General features: G+C 38.5%; 1 protein-coding gene across 6 annotated transcripts in view; it reads right to left on the reverse strand.

The window, feature by feature from the left end:
• The window catches only part of dock4b (dedicator of cytokinesis 4b), a 111,107-nt gene that overhangs the window by 36,051 nt on the left and 49,337 nt on the right, over positions 1-25,719 (reverse strand). For all 6 annotated transcript variants that reach the window (XM_041977704.1, XM_041977701.1, XM_041977703.1 and 3 more), the window contains exons 9-22: positions 22,167-22,248; positions 21,965-22,025; positions 21,729-21,861; positions 20,829-20,917; positions 12,938-13,063; positions 10,163-10,287; positions 9,526-9,688; positions 7,390-7,496; positions 6,023-6,176; positions 4,538-4,635; positions 4,280-4,363; positions 3,145-3,245; positions 2,354-2,435; positions 1,553-1,723 (exon numbers count right to left, since the gene is read on the reverse strand). In XM_041977704.1, the coding sequence (XP_041833638.1) occupies positions 1,553-1,723; positions 2,354-2,435; positions 3,145-3,245; positions 4,280-4,363; positions 4,538-4,635; positions 6,023-6,176; positions 7,390-7,496; positions 9,526-9,688; positions 10,163-10,287; positions 12,938-13,063; positions 20,829-20,917; positions 21,729-21,861; positions 21,965-22,025; positions 22,167-22,248 (1,576 nt within the window). The remainder of the gene's footprint in view (positions 1-1,552; positions 1,724-2,353; positions 2,436-3,144; positions 3,246-4,279; positions 4,364-4,537; positions 4,636-6,022; positions 6,177-7,389; positions 7,497-9,525; positions 9,689-10,162; positions 10,288-12,937; positions 13,064-20,828; positions 20,918-21,728; positions 21,862-21,964; positions 22,026-22,166; positions 22,249-25,719) is intronic.

A 25,719-nucleotide genomic window follows, 5' to 3' on the forward strand; every position in this document is an offset into this window, starting at 1 on the left:
CATCCTGAATAGTATTTACCCTGTCCATTCAGTGCATCTTTTACTGAATCAGCACTGGATAATGTAAATTTAATCTGGTAAAAGAAGCTTCTTTGTGAAGTTGCTGTGAAGCTCAGTGAGGGAAAGCCTGAGGCGACCGAAGAGCTCATTGCACGATATTCTATAAAGCTGCATAAGAATAGGTAACCAGAAGTCACACAACACACGTCATACTGATACTTCTGAGTATGAAGAGCTGTTTTGTTAGGAATACAACAGTAAGGATGTAATATTGTGCTCTGAATCACTGGATTTGGTTGGTACTACAGCAGGCATGGATTAAATGGATTAAGCTGAAGGACAGCTAGAATTTCTGCCCATAACTTGTTGCCATCTTGCTGTTGGACGCTCTTTCTTCCTGGGCAATTCTGTCATGTTCTTAATGCACAGCTGGAAAATGAAGAGGACTAAAGCTCTAAAGTGGTGTGACAATCGTAGACTTTGCAGACTGTTTCTACGGAGCACTTTATTTCACTTTAAAATGTGTTTTGAGAAAAGGCCTGCTCAGATGAAGCATTTGAGATTGCTTGATAGCGACATATATATTTGTTTTTTACATCATTAAAAAGCTCCTTGTGTTGACCACGTCAAAGGATTACACCATCTTCCAAACCAAATTCCCCATGTGCAAGAATTTTTTGTTATGCCTGCAAGTCTATGGCTTTGCTGTTTATGTGAGAACATTTTAATGAATGTTGGACAGTGTGTGTTTGAGCCACATGTAACGGATTAACTTGGATTAACAGTGGCCTGACCTGCATCCTCCCATAATTATTGTTGTGTTGAGAATGTAGATTAATCCAGATCAGAAGTCAGTGGAGGGATGAAATAGAGCTTTTCAGACCGGCATGGACAGGGAACAGCTGGAATATTTCATATTACTCTGAATAATATGATGCTAGGAGCCTTAGAGGCAGTAGAAGTGACGGAGGAGCATAAAAAAAAAAATCACATTTGCTTGTTTTGATTTGATTTGTTTTGTTTTGCTTTTTTGGCATGCAGTTAAGAGCTGTGGATTGTTATAATTGTTCAAATAGCCAAGAGAAAAGATCAAATGGACAGCACAATACAAACACAGACATGCAAAATATTTCCTGTCAAGAGTGCTCGACTACACAGCCACCGCAGCATCTGTGTAATTAGGATTATCTTTGGCATCTTTAGCTTGTTTGTTTTGTTGTTGTCTAAAATCAGAGAGAAGGCGGCCGCCCCGCAGTGCAGACCTCCCACCGGAAAAGGAAAAGCTGTCACAGGGATTCCTACTCTGACTCCAAACCCCTCTGGCAGCGTGAAATTCAATTACAACCAACCAAACTCCCCCCCCCCCTTTCCCATCACAACTGCATTAACGGGAGTTCTCCATAAAAGAAAACACAATGAGGCGCACAAGCACCCACAGGCACAAATCCACACATTTTTAAACAGACAAACAGAATGGCACACCTCTGATGAGGCACAGGAGATTTCAGGACATGCTCATGCTTGTCGAAAAAGCACAGAGGGCCATACACACCTGCGTCTGGGCGACAGGACTGATGCCTTTGTTCTCCTGTGACAGGAAGAAACGGATGGACATGAAGAGCTCATGGATGCAGACTCTGAACTCCTCCTCGTTCTGGCCTCCGGTGGCCAATGAGAAGAGCCGGCGAGACTGGATAATGTACTTGAAGATGTACTCGCTAGCCTGGGGAAAGGAAAGAACAACCATTTATTGTTTGTTTGGTAAATGACGAAATGTGTCATGCTTCCTCTTCAGTGAAGAATAAACTAAGTTTTGGAATTAAAAGACAATACATTGTCATGTTAGTATGCCTTAAAATGATTTTCAAGCTCAACTGACATGGGATAACAGTGACCTTGTTAGTCTGAGGAAAGCAATTTCACATATTAAACTATTAAATCCTCTTTAAGGCTTTCCATAGATCGCTTAAATGTGAAAACCCTGCAAACATTTCTATGACGTCTGCCCTATTTATTATTCACTGCATGACAGGCTGGCATTTAATTCATCTACAGAACATGTCTGCATTTATTACTGAAATAAAATGACGAGGATTTCCTAACACCAGAGGCACTGTGTTTCCACTGATTAAAATTGCATGTGGCGTAACAGACCGAGAAGAGGGATATGACACAATGAATTCACTCCTGATGGGGAAACAAATAAACAGGAGTGGCACTGAGAAGGAATAAGTTTGTTTGCATTTCTGGATGTTGTAATTGTGTATATGTGTGTAAATATGGGTTAATGTGTATCCATAAAGTTAGCTGCATGTGTCTAAAAAGCTTCTGGTTGTCTGCTTGTGTGCCTCACCTTTAACACCTGCTGAATGTGGTCCTGATGCTCTGCATCCACAATGCGGTCCACATACCACTTCAGCACTTTGATCAGGTCCCTAGAGCCCACACACACACGCACACAGCATTTACCTCAAGCAGCATCGCTTCTCTGGCAGAAAAATACAGTCGATGAAGCAACATCACGTTTTAAAATGTAACACTCCTTCAGACAACGTGTAAACCAGTTTCAGATGACATTATTGCGCTTATTTCATCAACAGAGCTCCTGGGAGGCTTAACAACGATGACTGGAAAAGGCAGTAAAAAAGTCAGTTTTACTTTATGAGATTTTTTTCTTTTTCTTTTTTTAGCCAGGACTGGATGTCACTTTGATTCACCATTAAGAACTAATGCAACTTGTATAGAGAAAAACTATATGCATGCTCAGTTTGGGTGACAATTAAAATCTGACAAATATATAGAAACAGCATCACAGAGTTTAAACCAGGTTGCAAAAAAAAAAAAAAAAGAAGACAGCACTGGTATCTTAGGTACAGACGTGTGAAAAAGACAGCGAGTAAGAGCATCCTGTTGTGAACATGTGTATTGAGAAGCAAGATCCACCACAATCTCATCCCTCGCTTTTCATCAGCTAGGGGGCACCATAAGCATTTGATTAGCTCCTCTGACTCCCACAAAGGTTTGCTTCATCCTGCCTGCTTACGTGATTTGTTATCAAAACACAATATGTGGGCATGGTCGTGGTACTCCATACTTAAGGTATTTCTGCAGCCACATACGTGAGAAGTGAAGAGAGTTACACACCTGTAGGACAAAGCTCCAGCAAAGTGGCCTTCAATGTAGGTGTCCATGACAGGTTTGAAGTGTTGGAATTTACTATCCTGGAGGAGGTTGATGATATGGACCTTAGAAAAGGAAGACATTAGAAATGCTATTAAAAAATAAATAAAAAGAACATGTAAGTCATTTTTCCTTAAAACAAAAGCTTCACCTTTCAGGACACATTTACAGTCTGCAGCTTTTGATAGTGCCACATGATTGGTTATATGAGCGGCACACTCAACGTCCAACTGCACAATTTTATTGGCATCCATCAAATAGTTGACAAATTCTCTTTTAAGATATGTTGGATTTAAGGCTTTATTGGATAAAGCTTAAAACTGATAGAAAATATGAGGGGAAAACAGAAAGATTACATGCAGTAAGATTCTGTTTAGGGGGGATTAATTTGGGGAATCAATGCAGCCACAGAAGTTTTCCATTTATTTTATTTTCCACATGGTTTTGAAGAATATCTGGTATTTCTTGCAAATTTAGAGTAGTGATTTTTATTAATTTCTTTTTCCACAGTTCATAACTTTGAGTAATCTGAACTTTAAAATCTACAAAATGGTGAAACAGTGAACTTGAACTCAACTGATTAAGCACAATATTTAATAAGAAATGTAACAGAAGAGTAAAAAAGACTTATCTAAAGAGGTGTACTATATACAATATCTGATTTAATATAAAGCCACCAGGGTGTGTGATGTTTCCCCAGTGCAGGTTATTGAATTGATCCAAACTGCACTTATACAGGTTTCTGGATTGATCCTAAAACCACGAAAAGCAAACATGATAAGAGCCCCGACTAATCAGACTTCTTCATCAATGATAAAACCGCAGTGTAAGGAGAAAAGTGTTATCTGTCAACATGGAGTTGCAGAGATGCAGAGAAAAAGAAGAGAGGGAGAGAAGATTGATTTTGGACTTCAGCTCAGCGTAGCGTGACCACGACAGGACTGGCTCAGCAAGCTGTGAAGTGTCCCATCGCTTGATCTTTTTTTTTCCATCAGTTTGTTCTTGCTGTTTTGATCAGATAGTGCTTTCTATATGCAGGGGAAGAGAAAATGAAAAAAGATCCAGGGCAACGACCTCATTGTTAGAGAAAAGTTCTTACCAGTGAATCAAACACTTTGAGTCCATATCTCTGGGAGCTTTCATCCAAAATACCAAAGAGGGTGTCCAGTGTATCCTGAAGAAACTGGAAAAAGGAGAAAAACATGAGGGAGTTTGTTGCAGAGCATGAAGTTTTTAAACCAGTCAGTCTCTGAACTTGTCAGAACCAAAATACAGCAAGACTGAAATCAAATCAGAAACAATCAATAGTCAGAAAAGCAAGAGCTAACCAAGGCTGAGAAGCAGATTGTGGACCTACTTTGACAATCTCTGAGCCATCGATTTCTTTGAGCTTAGAGAGGCTGTCATTGATCCTTTCAGGGTGGGCCCGCCACTTCAGCAGGTCCAACATGTCACCTACAGGAGGAAAAAGATTGAAAGACACTTGGAAAAAAAAAAAAAAAAACTCTGATATGACTGGCAGTCACCTACATATCTCTTGTTTGTAAATGTAAAACAAGACTGTGAGATGGAAATGCAACCCACATCACAAAACACTGCTCAATTAAACTCCCGAAATGCTGCTGAATCTAAACAAATGACAACATTTTTCGAGTGCGGTGGGATAAAGGAGATAGGAAGCCATTTTCCTGAGCCTGAATCCCCAGATGTACACATGAATAAAACATAAGCATCCAGAAAAAAATCTTTTAGTAGGCTTTCCGTTTGCACCTCTTTGTGTGCACATTACTGACTTTGTGTGTCTCAAAATACGTCTCTACAACATCCATCCAGTGTTAAGAGTAATATTTCACTAATCAGTTCAAATGTATTTGTGCAGTAACGAAATCATGATTGTAGCTTTTGTGCAACAAAAAGGTTGTAATGCACTTGTGCAGCCATATATGTTTATCATTCAGTTATTGATTTTTAATTTTTTATTACCATGAATGAGCCAAACTAATCCATCTGTTAAGGCCTACAAATCCTATTCTGCATGCAGACTGTAAAAACAGGATTTGTTGGTTTATTATAATCTTTGAACACCAAAATCTGCATGGAAATTGACTCCTTTCCTCTTGCCAGTAGCAGTGATGTTCAAGCTCCTGCAAAATCCTGCACACATAAACACACACAAAACCTCTTCCCCAAAAACTTTTACCAGCATCCTATTTTACATGAACGGTATAAAACCGTACTACATCCTGTTTTTGTCCATGCCACCAAGATTACAAGGCGGAGATGTATGCAGAGACTTAGCTGCTTCAACAAGCACATGCAGTAGGAAAATATTCAGAGAATCCTACAGAGAAATAAAGTCAAAAGAAATTGCAAAGCAGTACAGAATGGGAAAAGCATCTAAGAAATTATCAAGTGATACAGAAATTAGACTGAGAATCACTTAAAGCAATAGCAACAGCAATACAGAAACAGCAAAAACTACAGAATTTTAAAAAAGCAAAAGCAATGCAAGAAAAATAAAATTATTTAAAAGAGGCTTCCCTGCAGATCGCAAGCATTTATTTCTTTCCTACATATGCACACGTTTGTTCACACATTTGAAGTTTTCAACGTTTGTTAAGCAGTTTCAAAGCACTCTTCTCTTGTCTTGTCTTTTATTATTTACTGTTTTATTGTTTTTAGTTATTTTATGTTCAGCACGTTGTTCAGTGCTTGCTGTGCTTTTATAAATAAAGTTGGCTTGGCTTGGCACTCATCACAATCTTTGGCAATATTTCTTCTACATGCCACTTCCTGTGTAGCAGTCAGGTGGCCAAAATATTCATGCCTAGGTCTTATTTACCATTTTGGGTGAGCTTGGTCGAACAAAGGAAGCTGGTGATCCAGAAAGACTCCTTGGTGCCTTTTAGTGTCTGATTGTTGGATGGCAGGTTGGCCTTGGAGAACGACAGCTTCAGGTAGCGCGAACAGTCAGCCAAGCTGGTGTTCTCCTCACACTAGAAATAACAAAAGGAAACAAATTTAAAAAATAGTTTCAATGCTAGAATGTGAAAACTTATAGTTCAATATTTCAGATTTCAACTGGATTCTATACACCCAATCATGTAAGAGATATGAACCAATAGAAGTTCAAAACCTTGTTTAGTGGTCTTAGATGAACATTTAGCCTGGTGATCAAACTACAGAAGCCAAGCATGAAATGTTGGTGGGGATCAAATGAGCAGCCCTGATGTACTGCACAGCTGAGGCTGTTCGAGATCCAAAGTTACCACACAGTTTGGTCTGATTCTTCCATGTCTATTTTGAGTCTGAGGAGAAACTAGGCCATGCCGGTTTCATTGAGCTTTTCAGCAGCCCTCCATCTGGCATTACAATGATTCTTCACCCCTTCAACAGCGGTAATACACAAAGCAAAGAAAGTTTTCCTCTTCAACTGGCAGCAGAATAAAAATCTGATGTTTTGTTTGTTAGTTTTTATAGTTTACGCAAATACCCTCTAGCCAATAAAATGTATGAATGCCCGCCATTTTCTCTGTCATCCACAGATCTGGAGGTTTATATACACACCCTTTGCCTGCAGCTGAGGATAATAAGCAAGTAGTCTACAATTACTCTGAATTACACACAACACAGCACTGCAGTAGTCTCTTGATATGTCAAAGCCCTAAAAGTGGGAAAAGATGAGTCGTTTGAAATGTGTAAGATGCAGAAAATGGAAATAATAGTCACGCTGGAGCTGAGGACAACCTATCTGTTTGTTTCCACATGTGCAAGCAAACAGACATACAATGGCTCTCACTCATGGCTAAATCCAACTTCAGAATGTTGCATAAGAAGGCATTACTCACTGGCCCGTCAGCCTGAAATGGAGTGATGTGAGCTGTTTGTCAGCCAGTGGCACCAAACAGTATGATAAGACGGTTGAGTGCATTTTGCCATTTAAAGGGAATGATTCACATTATCACATGCAAGGTGTAATCCCTTCTGAAGTATCCGTGACAACACCTGAGTAGTACAAAACACTGCATGGCTTTAGTTCAGAGAATCTCAGACTTGTAATTTATTTATGAAGAGGATGAACTCATAACATGCTTCTTTAGTACAATGTAAATGAGATATAAGCGCAAAAAACATATCTTTACAAGCACACAATTGAGTAAATTCCATGTTCTAAATGAAAGCCTTTGATATTGAGGACTCAGTTTTTACCTTATGGATGATGAGCTCATGGGTGCCATCTGGCAGAGTCCTGCCATCCTCCTGCATCAGAGGAACAAAGGAGTAGCCAAAGAGTTTCTTCTCCCCTTTGTCTTTAGCTGCCAAACAACATCACATGGAGATGTTACATAAGTCCAAAATGCAAAGGCCTAGGCTGCAAGTAAAAACGTATACAACAAATCAAATATTTTTCCTGTTGAGATGCACAATCAGCTGGCATGTTCTGATCTTTAATTATGCCCCAACTCAGCAGCATCCTTGATATAAAGATATAAATAGCAATGGTATATAGAGCAGGTAACAGCCTGGTTTGTATCTGCTAGCATGAATATGAGGATGCAAACACAGAATTGAAAATAGATGTAAACATGACTTAAACAATGCCAATTTGAAACATTTAACAGATCAGCTTTGCAAGTGTTTGATGAAGGCAGAAAAACTCTAAAAATATGTTTGTTGACAGGAAACCACATACCACAGCTGCTCAATGACACACCAAGCTGTGTTGTTGAGTAAAGTAAAATATTCACCTATGTCCAAATAACTATAACATCAGGGTAAATTAACTAAGATTACACAACCTAAACCACAGACAAAAAGCAAAGAAACATTAATAGCAGGATTTTTTTTAGATCCTATCAGAGGAATGATTAATATGGGCTTTCTGATGCTCTTGGTATAATGTGCATCTTGACACCATGTAATCTAATTTATCGGCTGCTTTAGTAGTAAAGTGCTAATGCGATCACAGCGAGAAATGAAAAGTGAACTGCTAGGGATGTTTCTTTTCCTTTCACTGCAGCACCAGCATTTAATTTGATTTTCTGAACGTCTTCATTTACTCCCTAAGGATGGTGGTTTTATATAACAAAAATCCAAATTGATATTAAGTTGATTCATATCAACTGTCAACTTCACAACTATGTGAAGGAAGTGTAATGATTTGCTATTGCTGTGCAGTCAACCATGAACTCCTCTGTATGCCAAAATATTCTCAAATCAAACAGCTAATTCTTTGTAATCCAGCAATGACACCAAACATTAAATCAAAGACAGAATGAGTGAAATAGAAACAACTCAGGCAGTCAAAGCCCAGACTTCAACCTGATTGAAATGCTGTGTCAGGGCTTGAAGAGAGCTGTGCATAAATGAATGCCAAACCCCAATGAACTGAGGCAATCTTGTTAAGAACCTCACTAGAAATTGTTTGGCCCTCACCCTGAGGAAGCCTTCCTCCCAATTTCCTAGTGAGAGAAAATTACAAAACCAATCAACAAACAAACAATCACCTTATTAGAAAAGAATTGCGCTGCTGACAGATCCTTAAAGTTCCCTTTAGTATCATTTAGTACGTACCACAGTACAGTCTACATTACAAATGAGCAATTACAAGTGCTGTTGCCTAATGATTCCAAAAGTATCGTAGCATTTAAAAGCAAATTTAGAGAAATGCGAACTTTCCATTTTGCCTTAATTGGAAATGAGAGTGTCTGCTAATCATATTTCTACAGGCTGTTTTGTCCCATTTGTTGGAAGCCTTAGTGAATGTTTTATGTTCTCTTCAGTTTGGTGTCACTGCAGGTCTAAATTAGGACCTTAACAGGCAGCCCTTGGGTGGCAATGCTAGCACTGCCAGCAGTAATAAGGCTACTTTATCTGCTGGACGCAGCCACACAGCCTCCTGGCTTAGCTATAATAATATAGGCTCGTTATGAAAGAAGAGACATTGCCTTCACCTTGTAGCCCAGAAAAAACAAGGCGGTCATTATTTAAGTTTTGTCCAATTTGGAAATAGGAAAATGGATAAATGAGAGTAAATATGACAATGCTTTTACAATCTTACACTTATTCACTTGGACACCTTATATTTGAAGGCAAATGCAACCAACTGGCTCATTAAAATAAGTGACTGCCTACACTTCTTCAGACAGACAATGTTAAATGTAATAGATACAGAACATAATCACTATCTGGTGTTATTTAGTGTAACTCCAACGTTTCTAAGACTTTTCTGATTAATCCACAGTGAAATATGCAGTGTCTCAAGAAGTTGCATCCCTGGCCTTCTCAGTGTGAGTAAAGCTTGGTAAACCTCTCTTAACATTTCCAAACCCTATTCTCACTCACTGGAGCAATGGCGAAACTCAAAGCGAACGTGTGATCCTCGAAACATGTCAACCGGGATGGGCAGCTTGATCTGCTCCGCCCAGCGGGGACTGTTGTTGTGGTACAGCACCAGGGAGTGGTACTCATCCCCACCTGGTTCACCTGAGCCAGCAGCCACGTGACTCTGAAAGATAAGAGAGGAGAAAGCTGAGGAGTTGGAAGAATATTAAGAGTACAAATTAAGAGATGAAGTGAGTGTATACGTCAGAAAGGAGATGAATGCAGCACAAACTGATTGCAACCAACGGATAGCAATAAGCTGAGGAAGATGAGGTTTCCATGTGTGCTTATGTGTATTGGGGGTTGTGTGCATGTGGTGGCAGCAGGGTTATATTTGACTCTATTTTCTCTCCAAGGCCACAGCAGTGCAGAAAACCACAGAGGCAGACCGTCACATTGCTGAACCAGAAATGGGCAACACACTGGAGAGACACTTCACCCTCATCTGGGTCAGCCATGTTTAAATGAAGAGTTCTGCCACAAAATATCACACCCACACATAATAGCAGGAGGTCACCAAGAATACAAGACATTTACTAGCATTAAATTTCTAATGCTGAATAAAAAAGAAGAAAAAAAAAAGAAACGAGGGGTTTACCTTGAGGATTTGTCCATCAATATCCAGCACATAGATAGTGATCTCAACGTTCCGTGCAACACTCTTCCCACCCTTGTCAAACTCTCCTTTCTCCAGTGTGATGTAAAGGTCATTCCTCATCTCTCCTGTAGGAACAGCCAAGGAAAAGAGGCAGCAAGACATTGATTATGCATATGGGCAAGCATTATTAATGAGAACTCAGCAGATTTTCTGTGTAATTTTTCATGGCAGGAGAGGACATCATTTGCATTAGTGGTATTTAATGATTTACTTCCTGCTGAGATGAAACCAAGCCCAGAGATATGACATTTCAGTGTATTCAACATCAGCTGCAGGCAGATTTAGCCAGACAAAAGTCAGCTGTAATAAATAAGAGAGAGGCATAGTGATGACATTTACATGTGATGTCAAGCTTCTATGGAGGTTTCCTTTTCCTTTGTTTATTTTTTGTTTAATTTACATTTTAAATATCTGTAAAGATAAATACATTGTATTGCTGTTTATGATTTGTTGATCCTCCTTTATCTATGCAGAGATGGGCAGTCCAGTTAACATCCTATATCTTGAGGATTAAAATGCAACCCATTCACAAGGTTTCCCAATTTGACCAAGAGACCCTTACAGCCAATCTAGGACCCATAAGAGTCCCTTTATGCTAAAACAATCATATCTGTCTGGGTGTCTCAGAAGCTGCAAACAGAAGGATTATGTGTATTTTGTCAGCATAAATGGACTGATGTGCAGTCCTCCAAAAACATAACATCACAAAGCCCTCAGAAATGAAGTTATGCATTGCTCAAATGCCAACTGTATTAGAATTTGCTTGAGCTGAAAGGTTCAAAAACAGCAGATTTTGTAAATAAAAGGACAAAGCATGCTGGGTAGTACACCAGAATGGCTTGTTCTATCCATACCCAAAATATTCTATCCCATAAAACCATCAAAACCATTCGCTGACACAAGGACATTGGTTCTCTGTTCCTAACAACAGAAACCATGGTAACATTGGAACATATTATATACTGTATGTAGTACAGCCTTACTGCATATTTTACACACAAAACACAAAGGGAGCAAAGAAGCTGGACAAAGAGAAAAGCGTGTGTGTGTGTGTGTGTGTGTGTGTGTGTGTGTGTGTGTGAAAGATAATGAGAAATTTAGATTCAGATAAGAATCTGAAATAGGAGTACGTGAAAACGGAGGAGAGAGTTTCCTTTGCCCAAGGGCACACTTACACAGGGATTAAGCGTGAGAGCACTCAGTGTTAAGGGTTTGTAGACAGACAAAGAAGATGGTGAACATAAATCTGTGTTAGTGAGGCAAGAACAGGGGGGCAGTCTGTTATTACTCTGTGTGACCAGACAGAATTCTTCTCTTCAAAAGAAAAAAAAGTCAGAAATTAAAAAAAAAAAGCTTTTCTGTAAATGAAAGCCACTTCCTGTCCTGCTCTGTCCTACGAACAGGAATATCCTTCACTACTTTTTCTCCTGCATTTGCAAAAACAAAACACAAACGCATTCATGCTTAGTCCCCTGTTCCATCTTACATTCGAGCAGTTGTGCATTTGTTACCAAGGCAACAAGACCCCATCCAGCTAAGCCCGAGGGTCTCTGCAAGATTTTGTATCATTTAGGGAGGCAGCAATCTCAGGGTTTCCTGCCTTCAAGACACAATCTGAACATTTTATCTGAAGGACGGCTTCCTTAAGAGCAATTCAAATATGCAAAAGGTAATAATGAAGGTTTTAACAAGATGGCTTCAAAGGGCAGGCCAACTTATACAGGACAAAACTGAATAGAAGGACATCAGCAAGTTTACAGCATCAAAAGTTGTCAGCTAATACTAGAAATACTGACTGATTGCTGAAGGCCTTTCTTAGAACTAAAAGAATTTTTTTTTCACCAGTCGTGGGAAGCAGCTTTGCATGTAGCACCCTTGTGTACTAATAAAAAGGTTGTGGTTTGTCTCCCCCCTCCCCGCTGCCTCCTCTGCCAGGAATCGCCTCTTTACAGATGATTTCACTTTTTCAATATGATTCTGACTGTATTTTCTCTATGATCCATGGTCTCAAACATCAGAAAAAAAGTTAGCATATAACCTCGAGCTCAATACGGGGTGTTTAACCCCCAACATGATTTGACTAAATGGATGGATACATTGCTGTATAAACTATAGGCTCTTAATTAAGATAAAACAAAACACTAACATGGCAAAATATATATTTTAAAAAGTGCAAATGCAACAATACTGCAACATACAGCAAATTGCTCTCTGGACGTACAGTGTAACAACAGCTCAGCATTTGGCTATGTGCTCTTGCAAGCAAAGCTGCAGAAGAATGTTAGCAATGAGCTGGTTAAGGGATTAATTGACTGATAAATCAGCTATGTTTGCTACAAGAGTGTCTTGTGAAATGTTCTGTGAAATGTGCAACATCTTCCTTAATGTGCAATTTTGTGTTAAATCAGGATCTTGGGGCAGTATATGACAGTGAGGGAGCAAGATCAACTGTGGATAAATGGAATGTCTGTTAACAAGGAAAATTAATGTAATGTAATCCCTCATGGAGGGGAGCTGATATTTACTTTTTGGAACTTAGCACTTATAAAAATAGCTCATTATCTCTTTGGTCTTGCACATAAAACTTCCAGATAATTAAATGAAGTCTTGTAGTAGTTAATTTCTCAAAATAGCCCATCTATTTTAAGGGCAGTGATATAGGCTTATCAAACATAGTTTTAAAATGTAATCATGTGTGTGTGTTGTGTGTCCTACCTGGCATGATGACATCAGAGAAGCCCAGTTTCTTGGTGATGGACACACCCCGGGTGAAGAGAACCATGTACTCCCGTCTTAGCTGCTCTATGTCCCCATGGAGAAGCTGAAGAGCCACCGCTAGGCCTAAAATATGAAATGAACACACAACATTAAGGAGCTGAAATGTCATATAACGTGGCCTTGATTTTTTCTTCCTTATGCCTTAGCAAAGCCACTCAATAAAGTCAATAATAAGCACTGAAACCTACTCCTAATCCAATAAAAATATTGTTTTAGAGAACACTCAAGTTTTATTACAGCGACTTGGGCTTGAAAACCAGACAATTATAGTTACGTCTGCCAACAGCAGAATTTACTGTATGGAGGGCAAGCAAATACATAGACCAAAAAAAAAAAGATGTAAGCAGCCTGTGAGTCACTTCAAGCTGTTTTTTTTTCTTCTATTGGGAGGAAATCGTACATGAAGGCAGCCGTCTCAAATCCATGTCCTTATGCAATAACTTCAAATGTCAGGGAATCTAAAATTAAAGCACCAGCTCATATAAAGACTTCAAATTGTATCTCCGTGATGTCTGTCTGTCTCTGTGTGTGTGTGTGTCCATATTAATGATGAGAAGAAGCAGATACATAAACGGCAAAGCCACGTAAATAATAAGTATTTCTGTGGATATGTTTTCCAGGGAAGTCTGGAGGCAGCAGTGATACAGTTCATTAGCTGTGAGAGGTTTCAGTCACTGAGAATCAACAAAGAGGTAGGACTTGTTTGCGGACCTGATTGCAATATGCTGTGCTTCACTGCAGCACAGAGACACAGAGCAGCAAGTGGAAGTGAAGCTGAGAGAAAAGATTTTTAAGTTATCAACCAGTAAACTGCATATCTGACAGAAAGCTTGTAATATCGTCATACTGTGGCTTTGTCTTTGATAATGTTTGGCAAACAAATGATCACAATAACACCTACTGTAACTGGGCAGCCCATTTAACCAATCACTACAAACCTAAATGACAACATCAGAGGCCAACATAGAAAAGTCAAAGCATGCAGTTTGTCAAATGGCCCATTTTATGCAGGCTTGATGTCTGTAACTGTTTTGTAATGAATGTTTACTTGTATGATAAATTTATTGAGAGGGATATTGTGTTTGTGATTTGCCTGCTAGGATTACATTCTAATTCTGCATAATTATGAAATTAGATGCATTAAAGCAACACTACCCAAGTTTCCAACCTTAGAACTCGGTGCTCCTGACTTAGTTTGATGGCACATTGACATTCATTATGTACAGTGCTGGAGCTGCTGTTTCCCTGCAGCATCCTGAGACTGAGTGGCTGCATTTCATAATTTTATGTTCCCGGGACATCATGTGACCGATGTGCTTATGACAGAATCTCACACGCCAGCAAATGGATATAAACACACGCTTGTTTTGAAAGCACACCATGACTGATTCAGCAAAGAAAGTGAGGAAAGGTGGCAGAGCAAGAGATAAGACACAAGTCAACATCAGACTGGCTTTTACTGGCTGGAGAGATCTTAGAGAAGAGACAGGAAACAATACTGATGCTGTATTAGCATTCATAAAGGGGCACTAAAGTGTAAAAATCTTCAGCTCAGTAGTGACACTTTAAATGGCAAAGTAAGGTAGGTGTGCATGGTTTCTTTGGGTTTTCACCCAAATCTATAGCTGTGTCCCAATTCAGGGTCTACACACACTACATGGACTGCAGAGTGTACTACGCAGTCTGTGCACTCCAAAGCTGTTTACCGTTGAAATGAGACAACCTATCTAGCCAACGAGAATTTCCCATAGCGGCAACATAGGACGTTGAGAGAAACCCAAATGCTAATGTTAATCATGTTATTGACAATATTAGATTAATAATTAAATCAAATAATAATACATGATTTAATAATAAAAAATATGATAAAATGATAATATAGCATATTGTATAAATTTATAATAATTGTAATTATTATATTATATTAAATTGAATTTTTTTTTTAATTATTACAGCATATTATTATTATATTAATTTACTACTAAATAAACTTGATTAATTATTGCCAAATAACATTTGAATCACTTAAATCTCTGGTAAGTCTATGATAAGTTTTGCATATTTGCATATATTTTAGTGAACTTTAACACTGAGTTGGTCCTATCTTACCTTTTTAACTGAATGATGTAAAAAAAAAAGCTATCTGAGGCTACTTTTTTTCCTCTTCATTAACACTTTAAAAATCTGCAAATATAACAACATGTTTTTTATTAATTTAGTTTTGTTATATTTCTACTAAAGTGAGGTAAATGAAAAACATACTCTTCTGACCTTTGTTGCTCATTCACTGTCATCTTGTGCTAAATTAATTCTGGGAGAAAAGAGGCCATGAAGGTTCCACTACCAGTAGCCTTTTCTACAGGCCAAATGGAGTGCTGGTTTGTAGATGGATTTAGAGGTACCTTCCAAATGGGACACTGCTTGGCGTGCTGTTGTTAAGTATGTAGCCGACAAGCCTGCATTTCGAAGTGCGCAGACCCTGAATTGGGACACAGTTTATACCTCTTTTTTTCTGACTGCAAAAAGCCTAAGATGGCAATAGCTAAGTGCTCAGTTTAACACCTTAAAAATATAATATTATGTTTGTAATTGTCCACAAAGACGGAATTTTAACCAAATCCGTACAAGAGTTTTGCACTGCTCTGATGTTAGAGAAGCATTAGCATAAAAATCTCAAGCAAAAAGAAAGAATTTTAAAATACAGATGGCATGGGTGGTAAAAGCAACACCATAAACCAGTTCTCTGGTTTAAAATAATTGAAAAAGACACCACAGTCCATCAACCATGTGTTCCCTGTTGCACAAAGACTTGCAGGAGATTGAAAGGGAAGTTCTGTTAAGTAGAACTGTGATAGTTGTTTTTTTTTTCTTCTTCTTTTCATGCATAATCCGCATGAATGTGGACCAGGCCTTTGACATTTATAGACACATATTGTAAACTAATACACACAGAGAGGCTACAAACTGTTGCAGGATGACAATTAGACAACCAGCTTCATGACTATTCTACTTGGGAGATATAACTCAGGCTGACAAAAACAGCCTCAACCTTTGCTGTCCTCAGCCCACCCAAACTGCCTCTTCACAACTCTGAAAAAGAAAAAAAAAAAACAAAAAAAAAAACAAAACACAAAAATCTCAAAAACAAGCCAGGGTGCGTTGTCGCAGCCTCTTCTGTCACTGCCTACGCCTGCATGTGGAGGAGGGTGCTCACTTGACTCATACAGAGGCAGATTCTTATGAAATCCCCTTTATGGGTTCTGGTAAACAAAATTCACTACATACACTCATCAACAATTTATATTAGTTGAATTCAATCACTCAAATAGGCTGTAGCTGCTGGTTAATTTTGTTCTCATGCTTTTAGGTCTTTTTGCTCCCATAGACACGGTAGATAATGGCATTTTAAATTCTCACCTTGAGTTTAGAACTGTGCCAGGATTAAAGGTGCAGCTTTGGACTGGTTTCAGTCTTATCTGGCAGAATGTTTATGTAAGCACAGAATTTTGTGTGTTTTACAGTGTCTCTTGGCTGTGGGGTCCCGCAGGGGTCTATTCTTGGACCCCTCCTTTTCTCGCTGTACTTGCTCCCCTTGGGCTCCGTTTTGAGGGAATTTTTTATTTTATTTTATTGTTTTGCTGATTATCAAATCTATGTTTCTGCTGAAAAAAATGACTGTCACTCTGTTAAGCCTTTGTTGACTGGCTTTAATGACATCAGAATGACATCATTTATTTATTGAGATAGAGTTATTGTGATTTGTGCCAGTGTTTTATGTCTGTTTCATATTCTTCATATACACCACTTTGATAAACCATTGTTACTTTTAAATGTGCTTTATAAATTAAATTTGGATTTGTACTGTCAGTCGGGTAGATGGGAATAAAAGACTACTCCACATACACTGCCTTTCTTCCTCTGTACTTTCAGGGCAGTGCATTCATCTCTCCCTTGCTAATTGGAGCCGAATTAGGCAACTTCTGGCTCACTGCCAATTCAGTTTAAAAGACGAAACCACACAGTGAGGCAACTTCAGATGCACAACAGCATGCACATACATGCAAGGATGGAAAAGTGCACACATACAGTATATAAATATGTACACAGACATACACAAACAGGCATTACCTGATCCAATTCACTGCAAACTTACTTTAGCTGCCCTCCTGACACTAACTATGATAAACTGTGGCCCCTAAATTATGCAAAGTGCTCCATAAAATCAAGCAAGGGTGTTCCATTGGGAAAACCTACAAGTAGACACAAGTCCGTTTGGTGATACCAGCTGTGAGGAAATGAGTTCTCTGACTAAAACCATGGTGGTAAATTTTAAAGGAGAGCTCTACATATTAAGAAGCTATAATTCTCAAGTTCATTCCTGTGATTTGCAAGCAAATTTTCTTTAAATAAAAGCAGAGAGTTTGAACTTTAAGGTCATATTTATTATATAACTGCAAGCTGAATATATTTTTATAAACAGGTAAAATGATAATTCAGTGTTCAAATACTGCCAGACTAAACAACCTGCCAAAGCAAGCAACACCATCGTCAGAGGTCCTGTTATAGCAGGTGTCACCAGGAGCAAATTTTGCTGTGATAAGACACAAACACATACACACAATGAGGAATAACAAAAACGGTGGGGAAATAAAAGCATGTTTTGCCTCAGTTTTGGGTAACAGCTTGTGTGTTGTCTATTCTGTAATGTTGAATTCCAGCAGAATAATTCCCTTTTGGGAGGAATTGACTTCTAAGACGAGCATGTACTCGCTAAAAATAGGCTGCCAAAGATGTTACATGGAACTCCTCTGAATGTAAAATGAGCTGGAAAAAAATGCAGATGTGGAGATTTAAGACAAGAAATTAGGTCTGAATTTAGATTTGAACATTTGTTGAAATATTCTGGTTTTCTTCAAGCTTGTTGCTGCATATGTTAATATGCTGAATGTAAGTCTTTATGTGTTTAAAGATACTGACATTAAGAAGCTCAATTCATGCAAAGCAAAACTGTTAAAGCTAATAAATCCATAATTAGTTAATCAGATCCAGGCAAATGAGCTGTGCCTTTAATAACTGAAATGTAATACCCAGAGCTTATTATCTTAAATACTGATATTATTATCTGCTTTCTGAGAAAAAAAAATCCTTAATCTCTATTAGATCAATGTCAAATCCAGTTAAGTAATGTAAGGAAATTTCCAAACAAACCATCTGCATTATGTGTGCCAGCATGTTGTGACCAAAGAGCCACAGCTCCCCTCTAATCCACTGAAAGATGAAGCAGAAGAGCAAATCAGGCATCCGGCCGGATCAATGTTTCAGCTGACAGCTACTCAATCGCCTAACATCCAAGTGTTTGTGATAAACTGCCCACTGCAGCCAACGATGGGAGTAAACTCCTTACAATAATTCACATATGTGTTTATTATGTGTTAGCCTGTACAGCTGCACTAAGTCAGCTATCAAATGAAAGCCTGAAGAAAATGCTTAAATGATAGAAGCATTCTGAGAAATACTTGCAGCATTTTACCAATGATGCCATATTTAATGATAAGTGTAAATAATTGACTTTAATTAGAAAATCTTAAAGATGATAATGTCACTGCTAGCCTGCAGGCATCAAACACTGTCGACTAGAGAAGCACAGACAGTATCTAAAACGCTTATGTGCCAAACATTTTGGTATTTTAACAACAATCTGGAGCATTATCTGTGCACACAATCTATTATTAATCTGGTCCTGCAAGTCTAATTGTGTGTTATCTATGGTGAAATGACCAACAAACAGAAGTAAGTAGCAAAACAAAAAAGTAGGTGATGTCCAACAGGAACCTAATTAAGATTTCTCTGGAAGTTTATTATAAGATAAGAAAGCATCAGAGGGTAGCTGTTAGAAAATAAGGATGTTATTTTGCTTAATATTCCTATTTTACTGCCTTTCTTAAGCTTTATCATAAATTAAATCACACCTTTGTGCTTTTTATAAAAAATGTATAACTCTTTACATCTCCACCAATTTCTGTTACGAACCAATGTGGTGTAAAAAGCTGCTGTTCAGATAACACAGATCCTGTTTAATGGCTTTGTGGCCTTTGGTTTAATCATGGCATCCCTTCACACTTGTGCTTGTTCATGATAATTTAACATGCTAGGGTTGTATGACTTGTCCTCAAGTAATTATTGGTCCTCTGAGGCCAGATGGAAAGAGGAGCTGACTCAGAAGATCAGAGATTTTTGATTCCCAATTTCCCAGCCTACATTCTAATAGTACTCAATTATGCTTAAAGATCAGGATATGTTGCTTTCTGGAAAAATTAAGACTTGCAGGGAGTTTGCAGCAACATTTCTGCAACAACATTCATATAAATAAGTTTTACAGTAAACATCTGCATCCTGATTATCAACCACTGGCTTTACATATTTCCTTTAATACACAAAGTTCACAGTACTGTTAAATGAATGCCCTTTCATTTTCCTGTATGCTCCCCTTTTACGCCTCCTTCAATTTATTCTGGAGTTGTAATAAGAGGGTCATCTCATTTTATAGTTTGAATTAAAAATCATGCCGGTATTACTCAACTGCATCAGCAGCACACAACACATGTGACTACAATAACATTTTTATATAAAACAGTACAAAAACATCAATAACCTCAACAGCTGCAATGCTCTCAAGTGGATATGAAAAATATTTCCTCTTTTGAACTATCAAAAACCAAAAACCTAGGTTGAAATTACACAGTACATAAAAATATAACCACAACATTGGGAACCTTAATACTCACAGGTTGAAAAAAGAGGAACCACTTTTACATTTTATTATAATTTCATTATACTGTAATCTGATCCTTAACATATATTGTTCCTAAAAATATGCCAAAATACAGAAGTAGTGTGTGAAAATTAAACTACAGTTTAAACTTCATTACAGGAAACTTGAGGTCCTTTTTCAGTAACTCTTTGCTGGATATGTCAAGTTGCTCAGCCGTTAATTACATCAGGCAGCACAGTTGTGCAAATCAAAGTTTTCACTTTTGTCTTGTTTAGAAACGTTTGCCTGGTTTTTTGTACTTCTGATGATCAGGAGTCAACTGTGAGGAAACTTTATTTTTCAGTTCCACTAGTTTTTCTTCTTAATGTAGATGATAAATCAAAGTTCACACAATATTTTTAAAGACAAGTTGAGTCAAAATCTTGTTTCTGCAATCAAATTGATCAAATTTGTGTCAGTGTGCACATTCTGGCGTATTTTTGCTGTCTAAGTTTTCGCTATTATTAATGTTTTTTTCTTAAAGAATAAGCTTGTTATTATTCATGCTAGGAAATACCTGAATTTGTTAAATTCTTTGTTAAAGAACAGTTTCTAATAATTTGACATTTAACAGATTGCAAGGTATTAAACACATTTCTGTTAAGTGCAAAGAAGTATGAATCTTATTGCTCCTTGTGACATAAGATTTTTATTTGACATCTGAGGAACTGAATGTTCTAGTTCTCCACCAACCTGTTGCCAGGGGAAACTGCTGATGTGGTTGTTCAATATGATGCAGCTGCTGTTATTAAATTAAACTATACATGCATATGCAATAGCAGATTTTTCTACAGACACAAATACATGAAACAGTGATATGTTCCTCTTGTGAGGAACTTAAACGGCACATGAATGATACAAACCAGACATGGACTGTTGCATGGCAAGACACTGATGATGCAACTGAGCCTAGTTTCAAAACACAAGGCACAATAACATCATGTTTGATGTCTAAAAACCAAGTTTATTGTGTAAATGTGAGGAAAAAAGAAAAAAACAAAACAATGGGGTTCTTACCAGTGTTGGATCCAGACAAGTTGTATCTAGAATTGGCCTTCTTGATGATGTTCTCGTGGATTTGGTACCATTCACTTTCTGTATTACACCTTCAGACAAATAAGACAGCAGCTTTAAAAATGACAAATTGAAGTGTTTTGCTTTGATAAAATGCAGCGATTCACAAGGACAGATGAGTTAAAAATGAGTCTTGACTGATGCTGCCTAGGAGGAGATATATTGAAATATCCTCTATTTTCCATTATTTTACAAAAAACATTTTTGCATCAGATCTTTCATGTCTGAAAAAAAGTCTTGCACTATAAAACTCTGCATTTCTTCTTGTAGCACAGCTTTGTTTTCCCATACCTGTTGTTTGTGTAGCAAAGTTCAGACAATCCTAATAGTCTCACTGGTTTAAGACTCAGGATATTATGTCAGATAAAGTAAACACTAAACTTATTTTAAATGTAATCTTTTTTAAACTCATTTGTCTCAAATATTAAACACAAATTCCACTAAGGTCTGTCTGATGTTGGCATTAAAACAAAGTGGTTGTATGTTATTTGCAGTCTCTATTTGGTCAGTCAGTCTGATCCATTTACAATTTAGGTCAACCCACTGTGTCAACAATAGCTTTTTATTTCCACCTTTCGGGGGACTGTAGACTATTTGGAACAGAGAATACTTTCAGTGACATTTTCACTTTCAAGGCTCTAAAACACAAAGAATAATGCATCTTTGGAATATATATATACGAATAACATCCTGTAAAACTGCATTCTCATTGTGATATTTGAGGTTTTGCATACATTAATCGTGTGACTTAATGAGCTTTTATGCTGATCTAGAATAAACCATCCTGATTCAGTACTTTTAAGAAGGGATTCAGTGAATTAATGATTCTTAACAGATACTTACGCATAAACCTTGAGCAGGTGGTCATCCTTGGAGTCAGCAGTGAGAAGATCAGCAATGCTGACAACAGCACAGCCAAACGGCCGCCTGTACTGCACACTGCATAGGTTCTTCTTCTCTCCTGCTCCCATCCTCCCTGCGCACACACCCAGACACACATGGTGAGAATTATTAAAGCTTTGGAGATTTAAAAACTTACAGTGATTGAAAGAATGAACAACAAACAACTCAACCCCTACCTATTCTGATGATGTGAACGACAATGTAGACATCTTTTCGTAGATCACTGCTTCCCAAATCCTGACACACAACACAGGAACACATACTTCAACATCCGATCCAATTATTGTGAACAATCAGAAGTGTGTTTGGCCGGTTTTCAAAGCTTTAAATAATTCCTTGTCAAACTTCTTAAAACACAAAGTCATGTTCGCTACTCACCACAAATAGCGTGCATTGTCTCTCTGTCTTCTCTGGCGACTTGGGCAACCCGCTCTTATTCAGCCTGACAAAGAACCTTTCACTGTACAAGAGAAGAGAGAGGACGGAGTGCTCACAATGAGGTCTGGAGTGATGGCTGGATGTCATACAAAAGTAAACAGCTGCATCCAAGCCACAGGAACTGAATAAAGATTAGAAAAAATATCAGAAATGTCAAGTGCTTAACAGTGGGCAGTGGAGGAGTCACTTCAAAGTTCAAACTGCTCACTTAAGCTGTCTGACTTCTTGAAACAGAATATGAAGCAGGAGACGGGCAGAGAGGGAGCGGTGACAGAGAGAGAGAGGTTAAGAAAATGTGTAAAGCTTGAACCAAATCCCCAACACAGATCGTCTGTAAACTATCTGACAAGTGCATTGACATGTGGCGTCTCCACGACTGAATAAAAATGTCTTGCTGAATAGTCGGAATTCTGACTATTTTCATGCTAGACACAGGACTGTCGTAAAACACAGAGATGGGTTGAAACCAAAAACTTTCTCAGAACTACAAAGCTTGTTGACTGAAGAAAACCCAGCACATGATGGCAAAAACTGATAACACTGTACTGATTTGATGATTTATAAAACGCCTTAAGTCTCTTTGGTGGTTAAAACCCCCCAGTATTATGATGCCATCACTGTGTTTGACAGCAGGAATATTATTTATGCCATGATGGTCAGGGTCTGGTTGCCTTTACAGACACTGCTCATGCCAAACTACTCGATCTTTATTTAATTAAATCAGAAAACTTTGCTCCCCATGCTCTGAGAACAGTTAAGTCAGCTTTTGGCAGATTGTCATGTATTTTCATGAGGACTGAGGACTGGAGAAACATACTGTCGTCCTTCTAAAAGAAGCCATTACCAAAAAAAGAGCTCTAAATTTTATTCATAGTGACATGTTATCTTGCGTTACTTTTCTGATCAATTCTATCTCCTTTACAGTCATTTTGGGATGGTAGCTCAGGACAATGAACTTTTGTCTTTTTGGTAAAATCCACAAGAGCCCTGCTGATACTTTAATTATGACCGGAGGATACACACTCATCTGTGATACTTTACATAAATGACCGTGAACCTTTCCTAATTATGTCCAACCATTTCCTTGGGCACTGATGGACTTCAAGAAGTTATAGAAGCACCAAAAGTAACAGGATGAGCTAAGCTCAGTTGGCAGTCTCATAAAATATTAATCCTTCAAATTTAAATGCAACATTAAAGTCTTATTTCCTCTATGGAAGCTGTAATCTGCACATGGAACAGTGTGGCCAAAACGTAGACATGCTTCATAAAGTAAAATCATCTGTCTGGAAAACCAACCCCAACCCCCACTTTAAAGTCAATTTCACCCAAAAACTGAAAGGACAAAGTCAGATCGCCATTTCCATTCTCTTTGTACTTCATCCTCTCTCTCTCTCAATATTGCATGTTCTAAGAGAGGCGGCAGAGACATCCTGCTGGGCCACTGTCATGCTGGCTGGCGAGCTGAGGACTAATCCAGTTAGGTGACTTTCACAGTCTACAGATAGGCAGAGAAAAACCTTGTAATGTACTAGCGCCTGACAATGAGCCAAGTTGCTGGCTCTGCTAGCTGTGAGAGCTACGGTAGGCTCCTTCACACAAGAGCAGAATACACAGACAGATCTAATAACTTTACTTAACGCTGAATTAGACTGTTTTGTAATAATTTGAGCTATCAAAAACTGCTGATCCAGGCTGAAAAGGCTGTTAGGTGATGTAAATAAGAGGCTGCTGCTTGCACTGTAATTCAGTGTTATGTATATCTAGGGCAGTGGGTGCCCATGTCTGAATTAATTAAACTTCTGATTATTAATTATACAAATGCTTATGATTTTGCATACATGTATTCCTTCAGTAAAGCTTCCCTTTTTTCAGCTGTATTGGAATGAAGTAGTTGAGGACCAGTTTGATATAGAGGCTGTTGTTCCTCATTAGCTGCTCCCTCTAACTTTCCCCGCTATTTATCCCACCATATGGAGACAGATTCCTCTGCATTAGACACGAGACTTTTGCGGGCGCTTTCTAAAACCCTAATTAGTGCTGTATTGTTGAAACCCCCCAATTGCCAATTAACAGCCACTCCTGCAAACAAAAGTCTCTCCTTCCTTAACGTGCCCTCCCCAGCCGCCGACTCTTCCGCCTCACAGCTGCAGCGTGTTGATCACCAGAGCTAAGGAGACCAATGTCCCCCAGCGGGACCTTATCTGGCTCTATCACCGTTTGCATTAGCATAACATGAATGGCCGGTTTCCCTCCCCTCTGGGCTTTCACGGCCCTTGCTATTCCCTGTCCTGATATCAATGATTGCATTAGGAACCATAAGCTTGAGTGATGAGGGGCGTTGGGATGATGAGGAACTGGCATGTAAAATGTTGGATAAATTAACTGCTGCTGCTGCTTCCCAGCCACCCCCAACAACAACCCTACGCCCAGCACTAGAGTCTACGTAGAAAGAAGATAACACTGAAGCTAACAGGTAAAGAAACAGAGACACTGTCAGAAGACATTCACAAATCCTTTAAGCCACATGGGGTCCTTTTAGGGAGCGTGTGAAATGTTGTGTGGTGCATGTTTGCTCTGGAATGGTATTAAAACCTCCAGAGTAATTAAAAGCAGCATGATCAGTGTGAGCGTGTAACAGCAGAAAACAGTGTGTGTGGTTGCATGTCCTGCTGAAGAGCCTGACGAGGAGTCTGTACTGAAGACAAAGAAGCTGCCATGGTGCACAGAAACTGCTCATGTTGGCATGGTACAGACACAACGGGTCAGACCCCCATCTGGTCTCGCTCAGACTCACACACATCCAGAAAACCTACCAGCACAGAATGGAGCAGCCGCATGGCTTTCTGCCAGGTACATCATGTAAATGTGTGTGTATGAGTCTGTGTATGGGACCAGACAGTGAGAGACAACATTGGCAAGCTGCCACTAAGAGATATTCCAACAAGACAACTGATGCAAATACACAGAACATTTAAAGCCACAAATTGTTGAAAGACAAAAATAGAGCTGGGAATATATTTTTCATTATAGAGTGTTTGTTTCCAGTTGGGAATAATTCCGATTCTGATTGTGTTGTAGGCTGAATTTCTGAAGCTGCTGTTTAATGACATGCTTCAGCATAACTAGAGCAGACTTCATGCTGTTGCAGAGAGCACAGTGTTCCACTGTAACTGCATTATAAAAATCAAGGACTGTAATTAACCATGCATGGCTAAGGTACTCGAACTTTTAAAGTAGCAAGAAAAATGAGAGAGAGAAAGAGACAGGCATCTAAACACAAAAAAAGGAGAAAACATTATAATGTCGAGAAAGAAAGTGATTCAAGTGGAACATAATATAGCAGAATTGCACAGTAAATACCCACTTTACAACAAGGTGCAGAAGGCCTATGTAATGAAAGATGGCAAGAATGAACATTTGAATACATTTCTAATGAAATCATTAGTGCTTTGTTTGCAGCTGTATACTATATAACACAATAACATCATGC

Source organism: Melanotaenia boesemani, chromosome 23 (genome assembly GCF_017639745.1).
Source record: "Melanotaenia boesemani isolate fMelBoe1 chromosome 23, fMelBoe1.pri, whole genome shotgun sequence".
NCBI lineage: Eukaryota > Metazoa > Chordata > Actinopteri > Atheriniformes > Melanotaeniidae > Melanotaenia > Melanotaenia boesemani.